This window comes from Rhinopithecus roxellana, chromosome 4 (genome assembly GCF_007565055.1).
Source record: "Rhinopithecus roxellana isolate Shanxi Qingling chromosome 4, ASM756505v1, whole genome shotgun sequence".
NCBI classification, from domain to species: domain Eukaryota; kingdom Metazoa; phylum Chordata; class Mammalia; order Primates; family Cercopithecidae; genus Rhinopithecus; species Rhinopithecus roxellana.
This window is the reverse complement of record NC_044552.1, coordinates 33112008-33125874: the sequence shown is the minus strand read 5'-3', so window position 1 is coordinate 33125874 and position 13867 is coordinate 33112008. Positions and strand designations below refer to the sequence as shown.

The 13867-nt window shown below is 44.0% G+C and overlaps 1 protein-coding gene across 3 annotated transcripts in view; it reads left to right on the top strand.

Moving 5' to 3' along the window:
- Positions 1-13867, top strand: part of KIF6 (kinesin family member 6) — a 385185-nt gene that overhangs the window by 292933 nt on the left and 78385 nt on the right. For all 3 annotated transcript variants that reach the window (XM_010389731.2, XM_010389732.2, XM_010389733.2), the window contains one exon: positions 7338-7393. In XM_010389731.2, the coding sequence (XP_010388033.2) occupies positions 7338-7393 (56 nt within the window). The remainder of the gene's footprint in view (positions 1-7337; positions 7394-13867) is intronic.

Here is a 13867-nt window from a genome sequence, read left to right as displayed (position 1 = left end):
CGAAAATTAATTCAAGATGGATTAGAGACTTAAATGTTAGACCTAATACCATAAAAACCCTAGAAGAAAACCTAGGTAGTACCATTCAGGACATAGGCATGGGCAAGGACTTCATGTCTAAAACACCAAAAGCAACGGCAGCAAAAGCCAAAATTGACAAATGGGATATGATTAAACTAAAGAGCTTCTGCACAGCAAAAGAAACTACCATCAGAGTGAACAGGCAACCTACAGAATGGGAGAAAATTTTTGCAATCTACTCATCTGACAAAGGGCTAATATCCAGAATCTACAAAGAACTCAAACAAATGTACAAGAAAAAAACAACCCCATCAAAAAGTGGGCAAAGGATATGAACAGACATTTCTCAAAAGAAGACATTCATACAGCCAACAGACACATGAAAAAATGCTCATCATCACTGGCCATCAGAGAAATGCAAATCAAAACCACAATGAGATACCATCTCACACCAGTTAGAATGGCAATCATTAAAAAGTCAGGCAACAACAGGTGCTGGAGAGGATGTGGAGAAATAGGAACACTTTTACACTGTTGGTGGGATTGTAAACTAGTTCAACCATTATGGAAAACAGTATGGCAATTCCTCAAGGATCTAGAACTAGATGTACCATATGACCCAGCCATCCCACTACTGGGTATATACCCAAAGGATTATAAATCATGCTGCTATAAAGACACGTGCACACGTATGTTTATTGCGGCACTATTCACAATAGCAAAGACTTGGATTCAACCCAAATGTCCATCTGTGACAGACTGGATTAAGAAAATGTGGCACATATACACCATGGAATATTATGCAGCCATAAAAAAGGATGAGTTTGCGTCCTTTGTAGGGACATGGATGCAGCTGGAAACCATCATTCTTAGCAAACTATCACAAGAAGAGAAAACCAAACACCGCATGTTCTCACTCATAGGTGGGAACTGAACAATGAGATCACTTGGACTCAGGAAGGGGAACATCACACACTGGGGCCTATCATGGGGGGGGGATTGCATTGGGAGTTACACCTGATATAAATGATGAATTGAGGGGTGCTGACGTGTTGATGGGTGCAGCACACCAACATGGCACAAGTATACATATGTAACAAACCTGCACGTTATGCACATGTACCCTAGAACTTAAAGTATAATAAAAAATATATATATATAAAAATAAAATAAAATAAAATGCTCTATTAAAGTTTACAAAAGACGGTGCATTACATTTCTTTAAAAGCAAATAAAAGGTAATAAATACTCATAAAATGAAAAAAAAAAAAAAAGAAAGAAAAGAAAATGTAAACTAAACAAAGCAAAGCACCCCTTCACTCAGTTGGGTCCTTCTGACGTAGAATCGAACAGCCATCTAAAACCAACAGGAAAACCGGACCGAGGGCGGAGAGAAACCATGTGGCACCATCAGGAGGTAACTCCCATGGCGAAGAGGAGTTTCCTGGCCCCCATTAGAGTTTCATTTTAACCTTTATGATTTTTCCTTTTTTTCTTTTGTATTTACATCTTTTCCGCTGAACTAAAATGATAAACTCTGAGAGCAGATATTAGATTAAAATCTTCTCAGCCTCTCCACAATTTTAAAAGCAGTGCTGGCCACAAAAAAAAAAAAAAAAAAAACAGGTACCCAAAAAACACTTTTTTTGTTTGTGAATGACAATTTGAAATTGACTTTGAGAAATCTTGGCAGCCAAGAAAATGGCTGGAGAAGACTTACAGCTTCCGAGAAGCAGGAGGGTGCAGCAGGCTTCTAGAGAGTCAGAGGAGGAGCTGATCAATTGGAGGCGAGAGCGGGAGGCCATCACTGGAGAGATGAAACAGAAAAGGAATACTGGTATGTTTTAGAAAGCATAAGGGGAACAAAGGGTGGATCTTCATCACAGTAAAGTGGAGGCAGCCAGGGTACAAGGTACAAGTTTATGGAGGAAAAAAATGGCAAAATATAGGTCCAGTCTTCTGTCCTCCTCTCTGACAGGGAAGGGTATTGGATGTTCACGCTATGAAAAAGTAACATATTAAGTTAGTTGTTCTAGACAAGAAAAGTAGGAAAGATATTGTAGGAGCCCTTTGCCCTCAAACACATATTTGCCCACCATCCTCAGGAAGCAATCTCAACTGGCATGACAGGGCATCTGGGTGCAGAGGCTCATGGGGACTGAGTGGCTGATGAACATCAGCCCGTCTCTTTGGCCCATGGGTAAAAGCAGCCACTGCCCATGATCCCTAGTGAATGGTGTGTGGGGCAGAGCCAGCTGCTTCCCCAGTCATGATGAGTATCTCTGCCGGATACACCCCATAGCAGGATGGGATTCTTTCTGGAACTGGTCTTGGAAGTTAACGTCAGATTCTCCCTCAATTCCCCCATCCTTTTTATTCCCATTGAAGACGAGAAACTCAGCAACCATCTCGAGTGTCCTTGACCATTGACTTGCAGAGATCCCTTCTAATTCTTTGGTTTGCTGAGACAAACTATTGTCTGTGGTTACTGCTTCCAACACACATTCCCACCTCACAGTCCATCACATTCCCTCCTGGGGGTTCCTACACTGCCAGGCCATGGTCATAATGAATTTATGACACACAAAACACATTTGCATGCATGCTCTTTCCACATCAACCCAGCCCTGACAGGCATCTCTTTCTAATCCTAGAAATGAAGAGCCTGAGACCCAGCTGCTAAGAGGTGAGGTAGGCATTTGGTCCTACTCTGACTTCCAGTTCAGTGCTCTTCACTTGCACACATTGCCTTTGCACACACACTTGCTCACATGCTTATCTTCTTTTAGTCTACAAATATTTATGGAATGCTTACTAGGTAAAAGCCCCTGTTCTAAGCCCCAGAGATAAAGAGTGAATTAAGCAGATGTGGTTGCTGTCCTCATGGAGCTTACTGTATTGAAAGGAAAACAAACAAGTAAACAGGCAGTTCACATATAGTATGCCGTCTGCCTATGATGGCAGAAGTGCAGGGTGCTGGGGAGCACCTGGGGGTGTCACGCATTGTAGACCTGCACAGTCCTGGAGAGCTATCCAGAGGAGGAGACATCACTGTGGAAACTGAGGGGTTAGGCAGAAATTAGCCAGGGGAAAAGACAGGCTCCAAGTAAAGGGGACATCCCCAAGATGAGAGACAGTGTGACACTTGATTCAGTGTGAAACTGAGATTCAGGCCAGCCTGGGAAGGTTGTGGGAGATGTAAAGAAGAAGCTGGAGAAGGCAGCAGGAGTCAGAGCATGAAGAGTCTACTTCACTCTGTTAGGGAATTTGGACTTTCTCCCGAGGTCACTGGGAAGCACTGGGGAGTTTTGAGCAGGGGAGTAACAGGACCAGGTTTGCATTAAGAAGACTCACTTAGGCTAAAGTGTGGGGACTAGCCTGCCTGCGGACAGGCAGTGCAAATGCAGGGGAAGGAGCAAGCAGTGGCTGCAAGAATCTGGGAGAGAGATGATAGCATTCTGCTCTCAGGCAGGTGGAGCTAACTGGAATGCTCTGATAGACATCGAGGATGGAGAATGGCTGAAACTCCAGGATTGAGGGAAGGCGCTAACAGAGACAGGGGCAAAGGGTGGCGTGCAGGTTACTGACATGAGCCATCCGTAAGTGATGACGCCATGCATTGAGACAGGAACAACAGGAAGAACAGGGGAGGTGTTCAGGGCAGGTGATTAGTTATTTTGGGGTACAGTCGATTTTAATTATCTTCAAGGTATCAAACAGGCTGTTGGATACCTGAGTCAGGAACTAAAGCAGGGCTGAGATGGAAATTTGAGAGATGTCAGTTGAGATAGCCAAGGACACGCTGGCATAAAGGGAATGCCTATAGGGAGCAGGGAACGTGAGGAGTGGGCCTAGGACAAAATCCTGTGGATTATCAACATTCAAGGAACAGGCTGCAGAACACGTCAGCAAAGGAGACTGAAAAGGAGGTGCCAGAGAGAGGGGGAAAAAGACAGAAGAGCCAGGGCTCTTGGAAGCCAATGACTGAGCATTTCCCCAGGGTCTGTGAGTACCTGCCTGGCACACAGTGGGAGCCATAGAGGAGGAGGCTGGGTGTTACGGGAAGCCAGGCTAGTAGAACACCAGAGCATTGCATTCCTTCTCCCTTCCAAGCCTAGCCCCTGCCCCTGCACAGGATTTTGTGTGCAGGTGACACAGCAGCCTGCCTGCATCCACACTGGAACTGCACCCAGCTACCTTCCATTCCCCAAAGTCAGCCACACAACTAATGATGCCCTAATAGGAATGCTTTGGCACCAGTAGAAAGAAACCCTCAGGCGGTCGTCAGTGGTCCTGGCTGAGTTACACAACCTCCCTGCCCCTCATCAAGGTGCAGCCTCATCAGCATAGGCCACATCTCCTCAGCAGCGAGCAGCACCTTAGGATATTGTACAGGGGTGCAAAGTCCCCCTGGCCAGAAGTTGGCTTCTGGCCATCTCATGGATGAGGATGTGCTTTTAGAAAATCAGGAGGCAGGAAACTCCCCCTGGTGAAGTTTAGGTGAGCAGAATTCAGACAGAAGGGCAGGAGGAAAGGGAGCAAGTGAGGAGGGAGGGAGACTGGGGCTGGCTGGAGAGGTGTGGAGGTGCAGGTGGGCCAGGAAGAACATGGCAGCACTGATGGGGTCACCCTCTTTCTCACATCTTTCCTAACCAAGTCCTTAGCCTTCTCATCTCTCCCACCTCCCTTGACATTTGCTCTTTCCCTCTCCACACTCAGGGTTGGGCCTTTCAGAGTTTGTCTTGACAACCAGGGATCAGGAACACATGTGGGTGGGGTGGCCTGGAGTGGTGACAACTTCCAGAGTGATGGGAAAATGGTCTCATGAAGACTGCACAGCCCTCAGACCACACCTCTCCAGTGGGGAAGCCCTTTTTAGCTCAGGACTGGGCTGCAACAGCAAGAGAGGAACAGCTCGTGGCTTTCCCCACAGTTGCTGCCAGCTCTGGAGCAGGGTGGCTCTTTGGAGAGGGCTGACCACAGCACTCAGCGGCTCCCTCTGCCAGGCCCCCCAGACACATCTGGGCACCGCCAAGGCTGGGGAACTCCATCCCAGGTCTGTCAGGGCTTCTCTGGGCAGCACTGCAGTAGAAAGTCCCTCTTCTGCTTGTGTTATCTTCCTTTTCTATCTGTACTCTGGTTTCTTCTAGCATTGGTGTGAATTTCAGCAGTTTTGCACCCTTGCTCTTATATTTTCCTTATTCCAAAGAGTCTAAAGCTTCTAGAAGTCTATGGAACAGGAAATGGGAGGAGTCACTCATTGAGCAACGTGTGACTGTCAGATCCTATAAATCCTAGGTACTGAGGATGGACAGAGCAGGGATGAAATGGTCATAGGCCCTCCCTTGGCAGAGTGGAGAGTTGAAGATGGTCCTCATCTTCTGAATGGCCTGCAGCAAATGTCGCCTTATCCCTGCCCAGCAGCAGAGGCCATGTGAGCCCATAGAGCCCAGCACAGTGACCTGTGAATCGTGTAAATGTCTGAATTGCATCAAGTGGAACTGTACTTCTCCCTGGAAGGTGACAGGCCATCGCTGAGGAGAGGACATACATAATCTACAATGAGCATGACCAGCCTTAATAAGGGAGCCAGGGGCAGAGTCCCAAGAAGCTAACATTGAGAAAAAGTTTAGTCCCCTTCCCTGAAAATCTCCTATCTGCAGTCCCAGGCCAAGCAGACAGAGTTGGAAAATAGCAATGACATAATTCATACTTCTTTTCCATCCAACACAGAGCAGTCGTGGCACTCTGGCCTTTGCTTATGTTGTTCCCCTGCCTGGAATGCCCTCCTCTGCTCACTTCCTCCAACACAATCCCAGGCAACTAAAGTGTTCGAGGATAAAGCAATAGGATATCTGGGATTTACCGGGATATTAGAGAGTGGGAGGTGAGAAGAGAAGAGGTGGGAGGGGAAATCGTTGAAATAAAACTGGACAATTAATAAAATATGATGCTGGGTATGTTAGGGTTCCTTCTACTGTTCTATTTTGTGTATATTTGGAAATTTTCATAATAAAACATTTTCTAAAAACTCCTCTGGATCCACAAAACCCAGGTCATTCCCACAAAACCCAGGTCACTCCCACCTTGTACGTGAAGCTCTCCTGACGGCTCTCCACTCACTCATGGACAGGTCACTCCCTCGTCAAACTCTAATGGCATGACTAGCACCCTCCAAGGCACAGTCATTTAATTCAGCCATATATTAGGTGCTTGCTTTCATAGGCTTTCAATTGTCTCTTTAACTTCATGGAAGAAAGGAGGGGAGGGAAAGCAACTAACATTTCATGAGAGCCCACTATGTATAGGGACTGAACTACATGTTCTCACTTAGGCCATGTCCTTTCTGCTTCTCTAGCACATAGTTGGCTCATCATGGGTGTCTCATAAACATAGGCCAGAAACATAAAGGAATCACTCACTAAACATTAGCACAACTATCTGGTAGACTAGCATGCAGCCATCAAAGGTAAGTGTCTCATAATATAGGGAAGGACTTCTAAGTGAAAAAAAAAAAAATCAGGGCACAAAATCATATCTGCAGTATGATCCCAACCCTATAAATACTGGCTCTATAAAAGACTGGGTGGATACTTGTATCAAATATGCTTATTTCTGGGTAGAGGAGTACTTGGGAATTTTTTTCTTGTTTTTATATTTTCAAAATCTGGTTTAATAATGGTATATAACAGGAATCAGCAAATTTCTTTTATAAAGGGCCAGGTCGAAGATATTTTCAGTGCCATAGGTTGCGTAGTCTCCATCACATCTAGTCGACTCTGTCTTGTAGCATGAAAGCAGCCACGCACAATGCGCCAGTGAATCGGGGTGGCGGTGTTCCAGGACAACTTTATTTACAGAAACAGGCAGCAGGCCGGATTTGTCTCATAACCAGCCATAGTTTTATAACCTCTGATATATTATTTTATAATCAGAAAAAAGTTATTTAAGTATATATTCTTTGGTTATAAGATCTTGGTATCATAATCAATAGAACACAGTACAGAAACCTTACAGCCAGGCTTTATTCTGATATCCTTACATCATGAAACAATGTAAATTAAAAGCCATAAATGAGAGAATATGAGAATACAAATTATGTGCTGGATAGAGTAAAAATTAACAATACCTATAATTAATACCAATTTTCTCTCTATTTTTAAGCCTAATATATTTTTACTTATTTAGATTTTTCTTTTGTGTCTTTCAATAAAGTTTCATCATATATTAGTGGCCTCTCAGAAATCTATTATTTTTAAAATATCATGTAGGATGAACAGAAAAACTACAATTTTCATTTTTTTTTTCCCCTCCAGATTTTCTGAAGCCAAGGCCCTGGGAGAAAGTATAAATGAAGCAAGAAGTAAAATTGGTAAGCAGATGACATTCTGTGAGCCTCTTTCAGAAACCATTTTCCTGGTGAAAATCAGGTCATGATGTGCCTCCAAATGGCCATGAAGCCCAGTTTCAGGAGAGCCCCTGCCAAGGAAGCTGCTTTGAGAGCCTTCCCTAGGAATTATGTGATTCCTCCCGCCACCCAGCAGGGAAAGTACTTTCTTTTGTCTAGAACTTGAACTTTTCATCCTCAGACAGACCTGAGCTCCAGCATCCCAATCAGAGAGTTGTGCTTTTCTCTGGTGTTTTTCAGCAGTAGCTCAGCTAATCACAACTTCACGGTTACAGTGAGACGTCATTTCCTATTTCAAGTATGGTGAAACACTCTTATACCTCCCAAAGCTTCTACTTAGCATTTTTGGCAGAGGTACGATATTTTAGCATCATTCAGTAAGCCAGTGGGAGGATAAGAAGCAAAAACTAGCCATCGTGCCTTCCCAGGGTGGAGGCTGCCACAGAGGGACTCCCCACTTAGGTGAGTACCCCTGCAAAGGTGAAGTTAAGGCAAGAGGCAACTCAGTAAAATGTGTCTCGAATTCTCGTGGGGTTTTTTTTGTTGTTGTTGTTGTTGTTCATTTGGGTTTTGTTTGTTTGTTTTTGTTTTGAGACAGAGTCTCACTCTGTTGCCCAGGCTGGAGTGCAGTGGCGCGATCTCAGCTCACTGCAACCTCCACCTTCCAGGTTCAAGCAATTCTCCTGCCTCAGCTTCCCATGTAACTGGGACTACAGATGCATGCCATCATGCCCAGCCAATTTTTGTGATTTTAGTAGAGATGGGGTTTTACCACGTTGGCTAGGCTGGTCTCGAACTCCTGACCTCAAGTGATCCACCCACCTCAGCCTCCCAAAGTGCTGGGATGACAGGTGGTGAGCCACCACACCCAGCCTCAAATCCTTTTTAAAGTAAGAGGACAGTGTTTTTTTCATCCCAAACTGAAAGATACCACAGAGACCCATCTCCCAGGCCCAGGGTAGCTTCACAGAGGCGATTCCTGTGCGTCACCTCTGTGCTGGAGAAGGCAGCAGTTCCTGGCTCACAGCTGGCCCGCTGGTCTCTCTTACTACCCCCTTTTCTCCCCCTACAAGTGAGGACCGGACAGAAGCCACTGTGAGTGCCCCCTTTAATTTTTCTAACAGAATATAAAAGTCACGATAGCCTCAGTTTGTCTCAGTCGGTAAACAGGAGCCCCTCTGTGGCCTGAGACAGAAGGGGCTGAGGCAGCCAGACCCAGAGCCACACCCAACAAGCCACACTCAGAATCCTTGTGTCTCAGAGGTTCTTGACCTAAGGTCCAGGATCTTGATAGGGGAGAAATGCTCCTCTATTTTTACTAACCTCTAACTGAAGTTTAGCACCACTTCAATGATGAACCCAGTGGAAGTCACAGAGCCTTTCATGTCACATCACAGAGGGGCAGACGTTGTAAAGTATCTTTTGTGCTCATCAGTACAAAATTACAGACTCACCATTAGATCTTTTTATTTAATACATTGATATAAAAGCACATACAGATTTCTGTATCACAAAAGGTTTTACAATTCTGATAACTATTTCGATCTAATTGGTTTATCTTAAAAGCCTGTGTATTTTACTTTATGCACCAAATTATTATCCTAAGAGGGGGTCCTGCAAGGTCATCAGACTGCCAGAAGATCGCTGGCACAAAAAAAGATTTCAAACCCCTTTCTTGACCTGGATTCCTGAACATCCTAAAACCGCATGAGAAAAACTGGAAGTTAGGAATGTTTGTATTTTTCTGAAGATAAGGTCCATCCATAGCTTATCTGATTCTCAGAGGGTCCAGTCACCCAACCCAATAAGAAATTGATTCTAGGCTGATCTCCTTCAGGCAGGAAGGCAGACACTCGGCTGAGGGGCAGCCCAGTCCCAGACAGCGGGCAGTGATAGTCTACCTGGCTTGAAGGGGAGAAGGAGGGGAAAGAGGAAGCTGACTTCAGTGGAGCTGGGGCCAATTCGTCAGCATCCTCTTAACCTCAAGGAACTCAGTGGTCTGTTTTCATCCTTGGAGGGATAAGAGAGACCTTTTATAAACTGCTTCTCCCTAAGAAATAATAAAAAGTTTTGCTCTTAAAAAAATCTTACTCTGTAAACCAAAATAAAACCATTCCAACATTAATGAAATAGACTAATGATGGAAGGCACCAGTGGACTATACTAATACACTTAGTTTTTCACTCTGAGTACAATGGAAATAACTACAAATTCCCCATAACTGTGGTGCAGTCATGTATGTTGGTGGAACAAATTTGCCACATTCTGAAGATCAGGCAGGTTGGGAGCTGCCTTAGAAGCTGCACAGGTGTTTCCTGCCCAAGATCCAAGGGCCAACCAAGTGAGGGCTGTCACTGATCTGCCCAGAGAGGATGTCCGCTTATAATTCATACTCAAAGGGTCCAGATATGCTAGGAGAAGATCTGGACAAGCAAACCTTTGGTTTTTCCAGAAAATAATAAGTAGAACTCACATCAATATTGAGATTCAAGCTTCCACTGCTACCAAGAACATAGTTAATTAAGTGATGCCTAAAAAGCCAATGCCAGTCTTCACTTTATGCAAATAGCGAAGTAAGACCCATCTCCTGGCCACCTGTCTTTCAAATTGTGCTCTGATCCAAGGGGCCCAGGTGAGTGGGTCATTGAGACTCACCCACATTACTGAATAAGCCCTCACGGTGCTTGACCTCAGGGAGTAGCCTGCCATCACGACATCTCAGACACCGGTTAGGACTAAGGAGGAGGAAGGTGGAACTTGTGCATTTAAAATTTAAATTTTAAATTTTTAACATTTAAATTTTAAATTTTAAATTTTTAACATTTAAAATTTCTGAGGTAACCCTGAAGGACACTAGTTTCTGGAAATTTGGGATATGAGTGAGTGCATTTTTCTTGGGGAGAAATGAAATCAGATGGAATTTGCAGTCCCCAAGGAGCCCTTCAGTGAGTCCAGGAGGCAGGAGGCAGGAGCATGGCATGAATTTGCCCTGTCTGCACAGGATGGTGACTCAGCTCCACTCCCAAACTGGGCCACAGCCTGCCTCTGGACCCCGAGGCAAGAGTAAGATGCCAAGAGGCACACATGTAATTGGCCTGCAGAGAACAAACAAAAGCTGTATTTGTGAACTGCAAACCAGTCAGCCCACATGTTTAAAGTTCAGGTTGCCACTGTCTCCTCAGGTAGTTTGTTTTTTCTCTGACATTGTGATCCACAGCTGCGTCTTGAGCTGCCTTCCTTCTCAAAACTCCCTAAAGGCTATCAATTTAGTAGTGACTGTATAATATCTAATTTTTATATGGCATCATCAGTCAGTCGGAACTTCCATATAATTTCCTTTTCTTAAAAGAAGTCAACCCAACTAGGTAGATAAACTCTTGCTACAAACTCCTTTTCGTCTTTCTCTAGGCGCCATTTACATCAATCCTGATGTTGAAATAAGAAATGGGAGAAGTAACCAATTTAAAATCTCCTTGAAAAATAATGAGTCTGTGTTTCGTCAGAGAGCCATTTTTATTGTATCTACCTGTTCCATATACAAGATCATTAGGCTGCTTTTCTTCACATGGGCTGGGGTTTTGCACACATTCATTTACACCCTGCTTCCATCTGTCATATCTCTAAAAATGCCACTGAGCCCAAACTGGGAAAAGAAGTAGACTGCTTTAGAGGCGGTGGCATAAGCCAGGCATGTTTTTGCTTACTAGAATCCAGGCATTAGGTTTTTTACATCACTGTTCTCCCACTGGCAGCATTGTCTTTGGCAACAAAGGACAATGAATGGCTGTTCACCGGCTTAAGGCTGTCTCCAGACTAGTCCCGAAACAGCTGCCTTGCAGGCAGGTAAAAGACCCTGACTGACACCTCTTGGCACCTCTTCATCCCTCCACAGACCCCTCCAGGCCTAAATGAAAACTCACATCACAGGAGGCTGCACAGCGGGTTTTCACTAGTGAGGCACTCAGCAATCAATTCAAAAATCACGGGGAATGTAATAGAAGAAGCTGTTAGTGAGAGGCAAAGAAAAAGAAAAACAAATACTGGAAAAGCTAGCAAAACATTCTGGAAGTTTTTTCCCCCTACTCCAAATTCAAAGAACCCCCCAACCCACCATTTGACCAATGCCCTGTTAAAAAATGTTTCTCTTGTACATTTGGGATTTGGGAAAATCATTTCTCAGATCTGGGTCTCCGTCGGCAGAATAAACCAGACTGTTTTTGCTATTTGTCAGTTCTGTGCATGTTCTGTACTTAAGCTTCACTGGAGGTTTACTTTTGGACCTACCTCCTGCGTGTCTGCTTCTTGTAACTTATCCTGGAGTAAGGAAAAGACAACATCCAGGCTGTTTTGCTAGATTATGATGACCCAGATCAAGTATATCCTTTTGTTACTATTTGTTGCCAGCTCCATACAAGGACAACACCAGCAATAACAGCAGTTTTCAGCATTTATTGAGCACTTCACTCCAGGCTGGGCTGAGAACTTGACCTATGTTATCTCATTTAATCCTCATAGGGAGGAGACACACCTGTAAGATGGGTATTACTATATATGTCACAGATTCTTAGAGACACAGTTTTTACACTCTTAACACCTGTGTTGTCAGGATGCATTTAACCAGCCCATTGGGCCTTTTTTTTTTTTTCACATTTAAAAAATCTCTGTATTGGGGATTGGTCTTCCAGTTGACATCGTCTTAGATTCTATGAAATATGGTATTTTCACTGTTTTATAGGTTTTTTTTTTTTTTGAAATGGAGTTTTGCTCTTTCTGGCTGGAGTACAGTGGTGGCGATCTCGGCTCACTGCAACCTCCACCTCCCGGATTCAAGCAATTCTCTGCCTCAGCCTCCAAAGTAGCTGGGATTACAGGTGCACACCACCACACCTGGCTAATTTTTTGTATTTTTAGTAAAGACGGGGTTTCACCATCTTGACCAGGCTGATCTTGAACTCCTGACCTCGTAATCCACCTGCCTCGGCCTCCCAAAGTGTTGGGATTACAGGCATGAGCCATCGCGCCCAGCCAGATGTTTTTTTAATGAGTTGCAGTGAAGTGGCCTTTGTAAGCAGCCAAACTAGAATTTCTGTCCAACTCCAGAACTTTTTAATACTATATATGATCTCCATAAATTCACATTTACCTGACTTTGACATTGTCTTCTGAGTTTAAATTTCTCTCAGTTGTTATTCAGTTTCCCTCATTCTTTGGCCTTTATCCTACATGATATTCCCAACAAAAGGCTCAAACTAGACCCTACCTCAGGAGCTTCGGGCATTGCCCACCAAAATTAAAAGGCTCTTTGTAGCGTGATTAATGACAGGCCATCTTTGGCACATTGAGGCCCAGTTGTGGGAGTGAGTGGGGCTGAAGTCCAGCCTGCCCTTGCTCTGCATCCCACGCGTGCCACTCAGCATTGCATCTGCCCATAGGAAGACACACCTTTTTCTAGTTTGCACAGCTCTGGTAGGATTCGGTGTCCCACATGTGTTTCAACTATCATTTTCAGTGGTTTGGAGAACAGGATGAAAGGGTTGTATTTTCAGGCTGTATACAATTCCAGTTTTCAGACTGTATACAATTTTTGATGCTTCCAAAAATACAAGAGAATTCAAAGCATAAACGTAGATGTGGTTTAGTAGCGATAGGTATAATGAAATATTTATGCTTATGTACCAAAACCAGCACAAATAAGGACTCGAGAAGGCCTGATTAAGGGCAGTCATAGGAGTCACTGGGGACCAGAAAATAAAAATGTGTTACCATAGAGTAAAAAAAATACTACATTCTCAAAAATAAGAAACATAAAAGCCAAGATGTCATCCCTTCCCTCTACCCAGCATTTCCATGTCAACATTATACTGTGTTTCCTCAGTAATTCCAGATCTCCACAAGAATAGAAATGGTTCAGAGAAAAGCAGGTAAAGGGATGATTTAAAAGTTACAAAGTAATTTTTGATTTATTAAATGATGCACCACATTTATTTTCAATAACAAGCTCTGCTAGTGCACTAGAGTATTTAGTCTGATTTTTAAAATTACATTTATCAAAAACTTCAGTTAATTTTTTGTACCCAGTTTGCATTGGTTACAATGTTTGACTCTAAGAACAGAAGGAAATGTGTTGTCTCAGGTAACTGGGGAATCTAAGGAGTACAACTAGCCTCAAATGCATCTCTCTCTCCTCTCTTCTCTCCCTCCTTGTCTCAGTTCTGCTTGACTATGTTGTCTAACAGCCTCTCTCCCCAGTTAGTGGCAAGATGCCCCTGGAAACTCCAAGTTTACATGGTCTTTAGAATTCGTAACTTCAGTGAAAGGGACCTTGCCCAACAACACTGACCAAAGTCACTGGAGGGACAAATGATTGACCTGGCTTAAGTCATGTACCCATCTCTAAACCAATCCCTACATCCAGGGCAATAAAACGCTCTGATTGAC